The following is a 16,108-nucleotide window of genomic DNA, read 5'->3' as shown; positions in this document are numbered from 1 at the left end:
TAGGCATTCGGTTTTCTCGATCTGAATCCCGTCGAATGACACAGGTGGTGGTGATTTGCTCGTGGTTCTGTTGTTGAAGGTGCACAGCAACGTTTGGGCTTTCGCTGGATTGATGGAAGATCCTGTGTCTTTGCACCATTGAGCGATATTGTTTAGTTGTTTCTGGACGGCTTTGGTTCTTTCCTGAGCATCTTTCGAAGTTTTGAAGACCAGGCCATCATCCGCAAGAGTAAGCACCCGAGCTATTCCATTGTTGTTTATGTCTGCAAGGCCCTTCGTGTAGACGTTGTAGAGGACAGGAGAGAGCGGAGACCCATGTGGCAGTCCCATGGATAGTTTAGAAGGTGCAGACATCCAATCTCTGAGGCGTAGGACGACGGTTCTTTCCTGAAGCGCTGCTGCTATCCATCTTGTCAGTGTCAAACTTACTCCACACCTTAGTAGCAGCTCCATGAGGTGCGCAAACTGGACTTTATTGTAGGCATCTTCAAGGTCGATTGCTACTGCTAGTGTTTATTCTTTTCTTTGAAATCCTTCATATACCTCATATGCAAAAGCAGCTGCATTTTCCCATGTGGACTTACCTGTTCTGTAACCACCTTGATTTGAAGGGAGAATGCGCCTGCGTTCAAGATCCCTTGCAAGTTTCCTGACTATCATGTGTTCCATGTGCTTTCCAGCAATGTTTCGCATGGTTAGGATTCGGTAGCCACTTACCTGACGATGGTCCTTTCCTGGTTTTGGTATGGGTTTTAAGTAGCTGTGTGTCCAGTCCTCTGGCACATGTCCATTGTAAAAACTGTTTTGACACAGATTGAAAAGTTTGCTTCTGTCTTCTTCCGATATCTCCTTGATGTCCGAGTAGCGAACTTTGTCTGGGCCAGGAGCCGATTCTTTCTTGCATTTAGCTATTGCTTCGTTTAGATCATATATTTTCAAGTCATCATCGGATCCTGTCTGCATAAGGGTTTGGTTTAACTCCTCAACATATTTCTTTTTTTTTTCATCAAAGTTTCTTTGATCGCTCTGTTGTATGAAACGTTTGAGCAGGGCGGATCCTTTTTCTTCGTTTGTCTTAAGCTTGGTTCCGTCAGTATCTAACATGTCTGGGGTTGTTGTTGTGCACGTTTTCCCTTCCTAGCTAGCAGATGTGGTGTAGCATATAATGGATTAGTACGAATGCAGTGATGCCTCCTTGAGTGACTGAACTGAGCTGAACTGCACACGGGACCTCGGCTTAATCGTCTCATCCAAATGATTAACGTCCAGACCACCACTCAAGAACTAGTGAAGTGGAGGGGGACAAAATACTGGCGACTATACCGGGATTCGAACCAGTGCGCTCAGATTTTCTCAGTCGCTTCCTAGGCGGGACGCGTTACCTCTAGGCCATCACTCAACATAATTTAAAGTCCCAGTCACAGTCAATAAGGTCCATGGTGTCAAGAAAACAGAGATACACAATCACTGAGGAACAAATGTTGATGTGGACACACGAGCGCTGGAAAACAGAGACGTAATGACTACAACACAATACTTCGCGGCAACAGAGCGGTGCGAGAGCGACTGGCCAGTCCGTAACACGCCATCACACTGGCTAAGCGAGCACGTTTCATCGCGCATTCAAACTGAAATTCTGACAGGCGCCCTCTCATAGGGTAAAATTATCATCATCATCATCATCATCACCAGGCTCAAGAAATGGCTGTTCTCCAAGTCCGAGGCAGTGTCTGCAGCCATGGTCCCCAAGCAGCTGGAATGGGCCTCGCTGACACGCCGGCGGCCCGCCGCGGACGACCTGGTGGGGCTGACGCTGCACTGCGTGCTCATCTCGCTGCACGTGCTGCTCGTGCTGCTGGTGCGCGCCTCGCGCTGGCTGCTGCTGGTGGCCCACTGCCTGCTGTGGAGGGGCGCCGCCTTGCTGGGGTTCGTCAGGCCTCTGCGGCTGGTCAGAGATGTGAGTTGTGGGTGGGGGTGGGGGGTCGAAGATGGAGTGGGATGGGGTGGGGGGTCGAAGATGGAGTGGGATGGGGGTGGGGGGGGGTCGAAGATGGAGTGGGATGGGGTGGGGGGTCGAAGATGGAGTGGGGTGGGGTGGGGGGTCGAAGATGGAGTGGGATGGGGTGGGGGGTCGAAGATGGTGTGGGATGGGGTGGGGGGTCGAAGATGGTGTGGGATAGGGTGGGGTGGGGGTCGAAGATGGAGTGGGATGGGGTGGGGGTGGGGGGTCGAAGATGGTGTGGGATAGGGTGGGGGTGGGGGTCGAAGATGGTGTGGGATAGGGTGGGGTGGGGGTCGAAGATGGATGGGGTGGGGGGTCGAAGATGGAGTGGGATGGGGTGGGGGGTCGAAGATGGTGTGGGATAGGGTGGGGGTGGGGGTCGAAGATGGTGTGGGATAGGGTGGGGGTGGGGGTCGAAGATGGGGTGGGATAGGGTGGGGGTGGGGGGTCGAAGATGGCGTGGGATAGGGTGGGGTGGGGGTCGAAGATGGGGTGGGGTGGGGGGGTCGAGGTGGCGTGGGGGGGGGGGGGTCAAGGTAGGGTGGGATGGGGTGTCGAGAATGGGGTAGGGGGCGGAGGGTCGAGGAATGGGTGGGGGTTAAGGTGGTGTGGGGATTGAGACGATTTGGGGGCCGGGTTTGGGGGAGCTGGAGGTAGCACAAGGGAGAGAGAGAGAGTGTGTGTGAGTGTAGGGGGCCGAGGTAGGGGTTGGGGGGGGGGGGGAGCAGGAGGTAGCAGAAGGGAGAGAGAGAGTGTGTGTGTAGGGGGCCGAGGTAGGGGGGGGGGCTGGAGGTAGCAGAAGGGAGAGAGAGAGTGTGTGTGAGTGTAGGGGGCCGAGGTAGGGGGGGGGGGGGCTGGAGGTAGCAGAAGGGAGAGAGAGAGTGTGTGTGAGTGTAGGGGGCCGAGGTAGGGGGGGGGGGCTGGAGGTAGCAGAAGGGAGAGAGAGAGTGTGTGTGGGTGTAGGGGGCCGAGGTAGGGGTAGGGGGGGGGGGCAGGAGGTAGCAGAAGGGAGAGAGAGAGAGTGTGTGAGTGTAGGGGGCCGAGGTAGGGGTAGGGGGGGGGGGGGCAGGAGGTAGCAGAAGGGAGAGAGAGAGTGTGTGTGTGTGTAGGGGGCCGAGGTAGGGGGGGGGGAAGCTGGAGGTAGCAGAAGGGAGGGAGAGAATGTGTGTGTGTGCGCGCGCGCGCGTGTGTGTGTGTGTGTATTTTTCGTGTGTGTGTGTGTGTGTGCGCGCGCGCACGAGTGTGTGTGTGTGTGTGTGTTCTACGCGTGTGTGTGCGTGCGTGTTGGGAGCTGGGCGTAGTAGCACAAGAGTGTGCGTGTGCGTGTATGTGTGACAATGAAATATGTAGTCTTGAATATTTGTGTGTGAGTATTAAATCTTGTTGTTATCGTTGTTGCTGTTATTGTTATTATCATCGTTCTTATTCATCATCCCTTGTGTACGTAAAGTCATGTGTGTAAAATGTTCATTACAAAGCGATCTGAGTTTCCTCTTCGGGAGGGAAGCGCTCAGCAAGTATCCATTATCATCAGTCATCATGTGATCTGGTGAACGATGTGTTTTCGGATTCATCGTTGTTGTTGCACAGCAAAGGAATCACACGTGAGCCATGAAGGCTTTTAACACTCCCACTCCCCCGTTTTTTAAAAATTATATATATATATATATATATATATATATATATATATATATACTTTTTTGTATCTATTTATCTCTATTTTGTTCAGCGAACATAGACAAACTGGAAGTAAGCGAATTGGGTTCACCAATTTCAAATAGTGATAAGCAAATCAGATATAGGTGAAACAGGAGTAGGCGAAACAGGAGTTGGCAAATCAGAAATAGGCGATACAAGAGTAGGCGAAACAGACATAGGCGAAACAGGAGAAGGCGAATCAGAAATATGTGAAGCAGGACTAGGCGAATCAGAAATAGGCAAAACTGGAACAGGCAAATCAGGAGTAGGTGAAATAGAAATAGGCTATTCAGAAATAGGCGAAACAGGAGAATGCGAAACAGAAATAGGCGAATCCGAAATAGGTGAAACAGGAGAAGGCGAATCAGAAATAGGCGAAAGAGGACTATGCGAATCAGAAAAAGGCAAATCAGGATTATGCGAAACAGAAATAGGCTATTCAGAAATAGGCAGAACAGGAGTAAGCAAATAGAAAGTAGGCAATACAGAAATAGGCGACACAGTTGTAGGCGAAACAGAAGTATGCGATTCAGAAATAGGCGAAACAGGAGAAGGCGAAACAAAAACAGGTGAAACAGGAGCAGGCTAATCAGAAATGGGCGAAACAGGAGTAGGCGAATGATGAGAAGGCAAAACAGGAGTATGTGGATAAGAAATGGGCGAAACAGGAGTTAGGCGAAACAAGAGTAGACGAAACAGATAATAGGCGAAACAGAAGTTGGGCGAAACAGAAAATAGGCGAAACAGGAGTTAGACGAAATAGAAAAAAATAGGCGAAACAGGAGTTAGGTGAAACAGTAGTTAGGCGATTCGCAAATTAGGCGACACAGGAGTTAGGCAAATCAAGGGTGTGTTAGTTAGGGTCAGTCCGTCGGAGACCAAGCTCTAAGCGCTGTACAAACACGAGGTCATTTGCACAACAGGCTGCCTACCTGGGTAGAGCCGACTGACGGCTGCCATTGGGCGCTCATCATTCGTTTCCTGTGTCATTCACTCAGATTTCAGTCAGATTTCAGGCACGCATACATACACACTAGACAAACATATAACATTTAACATTTGACGTGTATGACCGTTTACTTATTTACCCCGCCATGTAGGCAGCTATACTCCGTTTTCGGGGGTGTTCATGCTGGGTATGTTTTTGTTTCCATAACCCACCGAACGCTGACATGGGTTACAGGATCTTTAACGTTGCGTAAATACTGCGTGCGTATACACACGAAGAGGGTTCAGGCACTGGCAGGTCAGCACGTCTGTTGACCTGGGATGACACTGGGAGAAAGGGTGGTGGTGGGTGGGTGAACGGATGGTGGTGTTTTACGCCGTGCAGACGGTGGAGGTCAAGGAACAACTGGAGAGCGCCACCGTACTCCGTGTGTCCAAGTACAATCTGGTCATATTTGAAGGTCAGTGCGAGTGTGTGTGTGGGGGTGGGGGGCGGGGGGGGGGGGGGGCGCGGATGGGGGGTTGGGGGTGGGTGTCAGGTGCTGGGTTGGGGTGGGATGATGTAAGTAAGAGTTCGGGTGGTCAGCGGTGAACGTGTGCGTATTGTGTTCTTGTGTTGTGTTGTGTTACAACGGATCTCTCTGCAGGTGAGGAGTGTGTATGTAGGGGTGTGTGGGTGTGTGGGTAGGTATGTGGGTGTGGGTGTCGGGGGTGGAGGGGGGTATATATGTGTGTGTAGGTAGGTGTGTGTGTGTGTGTGTGTGTACGTGTATGCGCATGTAGGTGTGTGTAGGTAGGTGTGTGTGTGTGTGTCTTTATGTATGTAGTTGTATGTGTGTGTGTGTGTGTGTGTGCGCGCGCGCGTGTGTGTGTGTAGGTGGGAGGGTGTGTGTGTGTGGGGGGGGGGGGCATGGGGGGGTTATATGTGTGTATAGGTAGGTGTTTGTGTGTGTGTGGAAGGCCAGTGTGTGTGTGTGTGTAGGTGTGCATGTGTGTGTGTAGGTAGGTGTGTGTGTGTCTTGAAGGTCAGTGTGTGTGTGTGTGGGGGGGGTATGTGTGTGTGTGTGTAGGTAGCTGTATGTGTGTGTTGAAGGTCAGTGTGTGTGTGTGTGTGTGTGTGTGTGTGTACGCATACATAGTATTATATTACCGAAAATCTACCCACAAAATTTTGGCTCTGATGTGGTCTTGAAGCACCTCAAGACAGCCACACACACACACACACACACACACACACACACACCACCCCTTCACACACGCGCGCGCGCACACACACACACACACACACACACACACACACCACTCCTTTACACACACACACACACACACCACCACCACCACCACCACCACCACCCCTTCACACAGAGAGAGAGAGAGATAGCAATATATGAAGTCTGTATGTTGCAGGGCTTGAAAACGAGGAATAAGGAGAAACCAGAATCAACAACTTCCAGACAACAACAACAAAAATAACAACAAACTTGTTTCTCCCAGAAGATCATTTTTGCCAGCACCAAAGAACAACACCCCAACACCATCCCCACCCCACCCCCCCGTCTCAAACATCTTGAAGTTAGTGCATACTATTTTATTTCATATGGCCTGTGTGTTGGAGAATATAAAAAAAAACACACCAACAAATAACAACAAATGAATAAACATACTAAACAAAATCAAAAACAAAAAAAGCTTGTCTGAAATCATCAAAGCATGCAGAAAGCAAGACCGATCATCGAGAACAATTATCGCATCTCTCCCCCACCCTCTCTCTCTCTCTCTCTCTCTCTCTCTCTCTCTCGCTTTCACTCATCAAAACCCACCTCCTTCCCCTCTTCGTTTTCTAGTGGTTTTTTTTTTTTTTTTTTTTTTTTTGTTTGTTTGTTTTTTTGTTTGTTTGTTTTTTTTATATGGATACTTATACGGTGCCTGTCCTCGGTCGGAGACCAGGCTCTAAGCGCTTTACAAACACGGGGTCATTTGCACAACAGGCTGCCTACCTAAGTACAGCCGACTGACGGCTGCCATTGGGCGCTCATCATTCGTTTCCTGTGTCGTTCAATCAGATTTCAGGCACGCACACATACTCAGACAAACATGTAACATTTTACGTGTACGACCGTTTTTGTTTATTTACCCCCACCATGTAGGCAACCATACTCCGTTTTCGGGGGTGTGCATGCTGAGTTTGTTCTTGTTTCCATAACCCATCGAACGCTGACATGGATTACAGGATCTTTAACGTGCGTATTTAATTTTCTGCGTGCGTATACACACGAAGGGGGTTCAGTCACTGGCAGGTCTGCACATATGTTGACCTGGGAGATCGGAAAAACCTCCACCCTTTACCCACCAGGCGACACCGAGATTCGAACCCCCAGACCCTCAGATTGAAAGTCCAACGCTTTAACCATTTGGCATACTTCCCTTAACCTATAGTTTGATCTTTGTTATCATTGAATCCTACGTACGAGCTAGCGCTCTCTGGCGCTGAAATTCGTGTGCAATTCCTACGTAGTTCCTACATGTGCATAAACAGCAAGCCAAGGGAACTAACTTCTGCTACAGCGCTGGCGACTGTGTTCACACGGGTCAGTTTGGAGAGAGAAAAAAACATGTCGATTTCACAACAAATGAGAAAGAAGTAACTCTCTCTATACGTTTTCATTGACACTATTTCCACGTTGTTCTTACCTCTGCATGAACAGCAAGCGAAGAGAGCTAACTTCTACAGTATTCCCGACTGTGTGTCAGTTTGGAGGAGAAAAAGAAGCAAACATCGATTTCACAACAAAAGAAGAGAAGCAACTCTCTCTCCATTTACTGACAAGGTACATAACTTGACTCTCCCAGCCTCATTTATTCTTTTGTTCCGGTTGATTTCAGAGTATGTTTTCTGTGTTTTTAGAAGTGGTTTTGTTTTGCTTTTTTTCTGTATGGCAGGAAGAAAGCCTGGCGGGCCTGTAAACTCCCTGGGGTTGAATGGGTTAACCACACACTGGACATTAACTAACAATGAGGCCAGGAGATGAACTGATTAACAAATAGTAGAGAGTGGTAACTCTGTCCATTCACAAGGTACACAACTTCAAGTCAGTGCTGCTTACGCTACCGATTCAGCGAGCACACAGGTAAATAAAAGGTACAGTGGCCTGTCGGGTTTGTACCAATGTACCTTTTATTTACCTGTGTGCTAGCTGAATCGGTAGCGTAAGTAGCACTGACTTGAAGTTGTGTACCTTGTGAATGGACAGAGTTACCACTCTTTACTATTTGTTAACCACACACTGTTTTTTTTTCCCCATCAGCACACGGTTCTGTTTTGTTGTTGTTGTTTTTTTCATCAATATTATTGGTATTGTTATTATCATCATCATTGTTTTAGTTGTAGGAGGAGAAGGACTGTTGATGTTGTTGTAGTAGTGGTGGATAGTCAGTCGTGTCCGACTATGACCATCAGAACAGCAGAGGAAGCAACTGCTGCACAGACTATCTGGGCTAGAATTTAATTTATTGTGAAGAGTGTCTTGCCAAAGTTACGTCCCCACTCTCGGCCAAGAGGGCTTTCAGGATAGCCAGCGTTGGGGTGGTTCCCAAAGGACAAGTAGCCCCCAAGGCTGCAACTTTAAAAGCCAGTGCAATTTGGCCTCCAAGTTGGAGAGTCACAGTCCATAAAAGACAAAGGCTGTAATATGATTTCCCATTGCAATGGTGAAACCACTGATGATACAGTTCTCACGTCGCTGTTGGCCCAACTGTAAACTTATGTCAGTCTGTGATATAATCTGAGTGTTGGGCCTGATAAAAAAAAAAATAATGATTATCATTTTAAAGACGCTAATGATGATGCTGATAATGCAAATGATGATGATGAGAATCGAAGCTTCTAATTATTGCTGTGTGTACGTCTGAACAAGCCATATCAGTGGAAGGTAGCCTATACATTAGAACCAACAGTTTTGATCTTGCTAACACGTACAGTGGTACCGATCTCATGGAACAACCCTTCGTTTTACAAGCTCTTTCTCTGTCGGTCGGTCTCTCTCTCTCTGCCCCTGCCTCTCTCTCTATCCCTCTCTCTCTCCTTCTCTCACTGTCCCTATTCCCCCCCCCCCCTCTCTCTCTCTCTCTCTCTCTCTCTCCATCTCACTCCCTTTTTAAACTGCCCTTGTCTTTGTCCCCCCCCCCCCCCCCCTGCCTCTCTCTCTCAGTCGCTCGCTCGCTCACTTGCTGTCTCTCTCTCTCCTCTCTCTCTCTCTCTCCCCTCTCTAACTCTCTCTCTCTCTCTCTCTCTCTCTCTCTCTCTCACACACACACACACACACACGATCCGAATCGTGTCATTTCATCAGTTCAGTCATTGCACGGGGAAGAAACACGTAACTCTTTCGTTGTAACGGATCACTAAAAGGCATCCATCCTGATTCTGTGTCATTACGTCATAACTGCTTCCGCTCTTATGACGTCACACGGGGAATGGGGGGATTCATTAGGTCATCACTGGCTCCACTCGTGACGTCATACGCATGGGGGCAAAGTTCATGACGTCATGAACGGGTTCCACTCTCATGACTTGACATGGTGAAGAATTTCATGACTCGTGACGTCATCACCGGGTTTCCGCTCTCATGACGTCACTTGGGGGAGGAATGGTTTCATGATGTCGTGTTGGGTGTTTCGGTCACGGAAGACTTCAACAGGTAATCCTCTCTGTGCTTGGCGTTGTACATCTCTGGAAAGAATAATGATCATCATCATAATCAGTAAAAATATGATATATGATGGTAATATGATTCATGATAATTTGGGATCAAACAATACACATACACCCGCGCGCGCACACACACACACACACACACACACACACACACAGCATACATTACATACACTCACACACTAACAAACACACACACACACACACACAGCACAGCACAGCACAGCACACATTATATTCACACACACACCACATACACACAGATTCTAACACAACACACTGCGCGCGCGCGCACACACACACACACACACACACAGATGCACACACACCTCCACACCACCGCTTCCCCAAACATACATGAAGTCTCCCCTCCCCTTCACCTTCCCCCTCCCCTAAACACAAAATTTAAATCAAAAGAGAACCCCCCAGCCCCCCACAACCACACACACACACACAACACTGTACAGAAATACGATGCATGAATCAGCTCTTATCAGAAAATGACAGAAGAGTGCCCCCCCCCCCCCCCTTCCCACTGTCCCACACACACACACACACCCACACACGTTTTTTTTGTGTTTTTTTAATTCAAACGCCCACACCCAAACGAAAAACACCCACCCCACAGAAACACAATACAAATAGCAGCCACCTCTCAAATAAAAGCCCCACCCCCACCTCCAAAACATACCCACCGGACAGAAAAACATAATGCCGAAACAAACCCCAACCAGGAAGCTCAGCACATGCGCAGGAAACTAAACCACACAAGCTCTCCACCACCACCCACCACCCACCACCACCCCACATTGAAAAGCCCCTCCCAACCCAACCCCATCCCGCCCCCACCTCCCCCCAAGCCCCCCTCAAAAAAACACACCCACCGGACAAAAACACGATGCCGAAAGCAGCCCCGACAAGGAATTTCAGGAGGGTGGCCCACAGCAAAACACACACACACACACACGCACGCACGCACACACACACACACACACACACACAAAGAAAGAAAAAAAAGAGAGAGACACGTAATATGATAAATAAATAAATAATTCAAAAACACCCCCTCCCCCCAAAAAACACATTCACCGGACAAAAACACGATGCCGAAAGCAGCCCTAACCAGGAAGCTCAGGATGGTGGCCCACAGCAAACACACACACACACACACACACACACACACACACCACACACGTAATATGAAAAAAGAAATTTTAAAAAAAAACACCCCCTCCCCCCAAAAAATCACACCCACCGGACAAAAACACGATGCCTAAAGCAGCCCCGACGAGAAAGCTCAGTAGCGTCGCCCACAGCACCAGCTTGCTGAAGGCGCTGCTCAGGCTCTGACGCTGAGCCATGGGCGCGTAGTGGAGCTCATCCTCGTCCTGGGCGGCCTCCATGGAGGCGGCGTCCCTGCCGAAGGGGTGGACGTCCCTCTTCTTGGAGTCCAGGTTGGAGCGCTGGAAGAGGAGCTCCACCAGCCCTGCGAAGCCGCCACCCTGCTCGGCGTTGGAGGACCTTGTGGAGGAGAGGAAGAGGGTGTTTTTATTATTATTATTATTATTATTATCATGGAAGACCTTGTGGACCGAGAGGATTATTGTTATTATCATCATCATCATTATTATTATTATCAGTAGTAGTAGTGGTGGTATTGTTGTTGTTGCTGCTGTTGTTGTCGTTGTTGTTTTTTTATTAGTAGTATTTACTGTTATTGTTGTTGTTGTGTTAGTATTTATTGTTATCATTATTGTTGTTATTATATCATTATTGTTGTTAGTATTCATTGTTGTTGTTGTTATTATTATTATTATTATCATTATTAAGGATATATGCGGGGAATGACCTTGCAACGAGGTGATGATCATGATGGCGATGATTTTTATGGTGATGATGGTGATGGTGATGATGATGATGGTGGTGTTGGTGATGATGGTGATGATCACGATGATGATGGTGATGGTCATTATTATCAGTAGTAGTAGTGGTGGTGGTATTGTTATTGCTGTTGTTTTAATTTGTAGTATTTATTGTTATTGTCATTATTGTTGTTGTTGCTGCTAATATTTATTGTTATCATTATTGTTGACTCACTTGTGTAAACAAAGTGAGTCTATGTTTTAACCCAGTGTTCGGTTGTCTGTGTGTGCCTGTGGTAAACTTTAACATTGACATTTTCTCTGCAAATACTTTGTCAGTTGACACCAAATTAGCCATAAAAATAGGAAAAATTCAGTTCTTTCCAGTCATCTTGTTCAAAACAATATTGCACCTCTGGGATGGGCACAAAAAAAATGAAGCCTAATTATATGCAAACTGCATTTACTGTTATATTTATATTTTTTGTATTCTCTAAACTTGGCACTTTGATCTGATATTCTGACCCAACAAAAAGAGCAGTCATTATTATCATTAATTTTTTTGTTCAAACAGGAACTTCTTTTGCTAAGCATGGAAGTTTTATTTATTTGGAAACATTTTGGTGCAGATAGTAAAAAAAGGGGAAATTACTCTGTAATTAATGCTAGGGGACTTAATTTGCTTTAAACTGATCTTTTTCATCTTAGACATTACATTTTGAAATTGTACTCAACACATATAAAGCTTGGATTTTTTTTTAAGTGTATCACAAGTGAGTCTTGAAGGCCTTGCCTATCTTGTTGTTGTTGTTGTTATTATTATCATTATTATTGTTGTTAGTATTAATTGTTATCATTATTATCATTGTTGTTTTTGTTGTTGTTGTTGTTAAGGATATTCGCGGAGAATGACCTTGCAATGAGGTGATGATGGTGATGATTTTTGTGGTGATGATGATGGTGGTGGTGGTAGTGATGATTTTTGTGGTGATGATGATGGTGGTGGTGGTGATGATTTTTGTGGTGATGATGGTGATCATGATCATGGTGTTGATGATGATGAAGATGACGACGATGATGATGATGATGACGATGATGATGATGACGATGACGATGATGATGATGATCCAGGTTGGAGCGCTGGAAGAGGAGCTCCACCAGCCCTGCGAACCCCCCACCGTGCTCGGCGGTGGAGGACCTTGTGGAGGAGAGTAGTAGTAGAGTGTGTGTGTGTGTGTGCCCCTTTACCCACCAGGCGCCGTTACCGAGATTCGAACCTGGAACCCTCAGATTGAAAGTCCAACGCTTTAACCACTCGGCTATTGCGCCCGTCGTTCTGCCATGAATATATACTGACGACAGTTTGACCGTTTCATCATGAATTGTGTGTTTCATAAGCAGATTCATGTTTGTTTGTTGTTGTTGTTGTTTGTTGTTTTTTTAACTGCATCGGCCTTCGCATGTGGCACACAGTGTCTACGACCTTTGGATTTGCATGATATATGACCTTGGAAAGCTCAGTACATTTACGGAGTTGTTGTTCTGTCTTGTTACTGTTTTTTTCCCCCAATGTTCTATTAAAAGAAATGGTGACAATAACCGATATATTCTACACAAAGACAATAATGTGAAATGAAATTACGACTCCACATTAACTACCAAACAAAACAAAGTCCACCTTACACACACACACACACACACACACACACACACACACAGAGTGACACTCGTTCACACACGCGCGCGCACGACGATAAGAAGGGGACTAAAGTTTAGAAACAAATCTAAAGGTTCTCTCTCTCTCTCTCTCTCTCTCTCTCTCTCTCTCTTACACATTCGCAAGCGCACGCACCCCCCCCCCCTCGTCTCCCTCCTCCCGACCCCCCGACCCCCCCAGGTTTATCAAAATGTGTAATGGATATCAGGATAGAAAAAAAGAAACAAATAACACCAAGAAAGACACACAGACAAAACATTCAGAAACAAATTAGAAGAAAAAAAAAACCCTCTATAGGTTCTCCACGCGAATCCTGCCAACACCTATTCGTCGATAATAAAGAGAGTGCACGAGATAAAGATGTTCCACAATCAACTGATTGTCTTGGATGGCATATAAAGTGACCTTTCCTCGCGATCGTTATGGCGGCCATTATTGTCAATCATCGCTGTCACCGTCGTCATTTCTCCATATAATCGTCTCCATCAGTCTCCATATGTGGTCCCCTCCCTGTCTCTGTAACCATACTTGCGTGAAAATGAACCCGAACTGATTCGTTCGATACTAATAATACGTGACGAGGTTGTAAGTGTGTGTGTGAGAGAGAGAGAGAGATGGGCTGGTGTGTTTGTTTGTTTGTCCGTGTGTGAGACAAGACAAGACAAGACAGAATTCTTTATTTCGAGGATGATAGATAAACACCGGTGTGCTTTTTTTACATCCAGTCCCCGCCCATAATTTAATAGGGTATACACTACATAATATTAATTTTTTTTTTTTAAATAATGATAAAGCATGGTATCAATAGGAATATATAGCAGAGGGGAAACATTTAAAGAATTGATTAAAAAAAATGAAAGAAAAAAATCTAACACACACACACAAACACGCACGCACGCACGCACACATGCATATACAAGCACAAGCATGGTGCTAGAACAATGCATAGGGAAAAAAGATGAAGGAAACGAAGCCACACAACACACACCACACCTACAAACCAGAATGAGGGGGCGGAGGGTGAGGGAGATTCTCAGTCAACCGTACACATGTCACAAACAGTATCAATAAATGAGCGATTTACATAACACATTATGGCATAAGGTAGGAAAGGTAATGTTGTTGTTTTTTAAGGTGGTTGAGCAAAGGGTTGAGAGAGAGCGAGCGGGTGAGTGTGTGTGTGTGCATAATATGATTGTGTGCATGTATGTGAAAGTTCTTTATTTCCCGCACCTGTGAGCACGCACAAAAGCGAGCGTTGTTTATGATTATGTGAGAGATCGTTGCCTGGTGTGCACGCGTGTATGTCAGCGTGAGAACCTGCTTTGGTTTTATTCTGTGAAATGAAATACATTTCGCTCGTTCATACACCCAGTTAACGAAATAGGATCTGCTTTTATCCGCCGTGTAGAAAGTACGTTTCTGCATGCATGCATGCGCGAAATCTCTCCATCTCCCTCCCTCTCCCTCTCCCTCTTACCTGCCGTGGAAGGCTACTTCAGTGTAGTCACCTCCCCCACATACCCCCAATCCACCCCCACCTTCCCTCCACCCAAGTGGAGTGATGGCCTAGAGGTAACGCGTCTGCCTAGGAAACGAGAGAATCTGAGCGCGCTGGTTCGAATCACAGCTCAGCCGCCGATATTTTCTCCCCCTCCTCTAGACCATGAGTGGTGGTCTGGCCGATAGTCATTCGGATGAGACAATAAACCGAGGTCCCGTGTGCAGCATGCACTTAGCGCACGTAAAAGAAATATGTTGTGATAAAAAGCAATACAAATACAAAAATATAAATACAATTTCGCCCCCTCCCCATCCTCCGCATCCGTGTGTGTGTGTGTGCGCGTGTGTGTAACTGAGTGTGTGTGATTTACAGAGAGAGACTGTGTGTGTGAGAAAGAGAGGGAGAGAGTGTGCGTGTGCGCATGGGCATGTATGTATAGTATGCATATGTGTGATCGCCAACGCGTTCGCGCGCGTGCATGCTTGCCAGTGCGTCATACTTGCGTCGGTCGAAGGGGAAGGCCGATCCTTTGGTGGCCGCCACTGTGCTGGGCGGAGGTTCCAAGGTGGGGGGTGGGAGGGGGCGGCGGCCAGTGACGTCATCACCGCGGAGAGTGTCGTCATCATCGTCCCCGACGTAAGCTTGGTTGACGAAACAGAGGGATTGCTGCAGTAAAAAAAAACAAAAGAAAACAAAATGCCATTTTGTATCAATTTCAGTTACTCAAGTAGATCTTCTCTTCGTCTTCGTTCGTGGGCTGCAACTCCCACGTTCACTCGTATGTACACGAGTGGGCTTTTACGATGACCGTTTTAACCCCGCCATGTAGGCAGCCATACTCCGTTTTCGGGGTGTGTGCATGTTTGGGTATGTTCTTGCTTCCATAACCCACCGAACTCTGACATAGATTACAGGATCTTTAACGTGCGTATTTCATCTTCTGCTTGCGTATGCACACGAAGGGGGTTCAGGCACTAGCAGGTCTGCACATATGTTGACACGGGAGATCGGAAAAATCTCCACCCTTTACCCACCAGGCGCCGCTATCGAGATTCGAACCCGGGACCATCAGATTGAAAGTCCAACGCTTTAACCACTCGGCTATTGCGCCCGTCGTTCAGTTTCAATTACTCAAGTAGATAATACAAAACTTACATGTCGGGGTGTCAGTGAAGGGCTGTCACCTCACTGAGATCAGACAGCTTACAGGTCAGGATGTCAATGAAGGGCTGTCACCTCACTGAGATCAGACAGCTTACAGGTCAGGATGTCAGTGAAGGACTGTCACCTCACTGAGATCAGACAGCTTACAGGTCAGGATGTCAGTGAAGGACTGTCACCTCACTGAGATCAGACAGCTTACAGGTCAGGATGTCAGTGAAGGACTGTCACCTCACTGAGATCACACAGCTTACAGGTCAGGATGTCAATGAAGGGCTGTCACCTCACTGAGATCAGACAGCTTACAGGTCAGGATGTCAGTGATGGGCTGTCACCTCACTGAGATCACACAGCTGACAGGTAAAGATGTCAACGAAGGGCTGTCACCTCACTAAGATCAGAAGCTTACAAGTCAGGATGTCAGTGAAGGACTGTCTCCTCACTGAGATCAGACAGAACTGACAGGTAAAGATGTCAATGAAGGGCTGTCACCTCACTGAGATCA

General features: G+C 47.1%; 1 protein-coding gene and 1 long non-coding RNA gene across 2 annotated transcripts in view; one reads left to right on the top strand and one right to left on the bottom strand.

The window, feature by feature from the left end:
* The first annotated feature begins 1,833 nt into the window (after positions 1–1,833).
* On the top strand, positions 1,834–6,260 carry LOC143276797 (uncharacterized). The gene is made up of 3 exons (XR_013053637.1): positions 1,834–1,957; positions 5,034–5,109; positions 6,056–6,260. It is a non-coding gene; the product is annotated as an uncharacterized LOC143276797 (long non-coding RNA).
* A 3,040-nt stretch (positions 6,261–9,300) lies between these two features.
* Positions 9,301–16,108, bottom strand: part of LOC143276881 (uncharacterized) — a 16,313-nt gene continuing 9,505 nt past the window's right edge. Inside the window, exons 2-4 of the mRNA XM_076581538.1 lie at positions 14,942–15,108; positions 10,615–10,880; positions 9,301–9,377 (exon numbers count right to left, since the gene is read on the bottom strand). Coding sequence (XP_076437653.1) covers positions 9,301–9,377; positions 10,615–10,880; positions 14,942–15,108 — 510 coding nt within the window. The remainder of the gene's footprint in view (positions 9,378–10,614; positions 10,881–14,941; positions 15,109–16,108) is intronic.

Source organism: Babylonia areolata, chromosome 33 (genome assembly GCF_041734735.1).
Source record: "Babylonia areolata isolate BAREFJ2019XMU chromosome 33, ASM4173473v1, whole genome shotgun sequence".
Taxonomy (NCBI): domain Eukaryota; kingdom Metazoa; phylum Mollusca; class Gastropoda; order Neogastropoda; family Buccinidae; genus Babylonia; species Babylonia areolata.
Note: the sequence above shows the minus strand (reverse complement) of the source record. Positions and strands in the feature narration are given on the sequence as shown.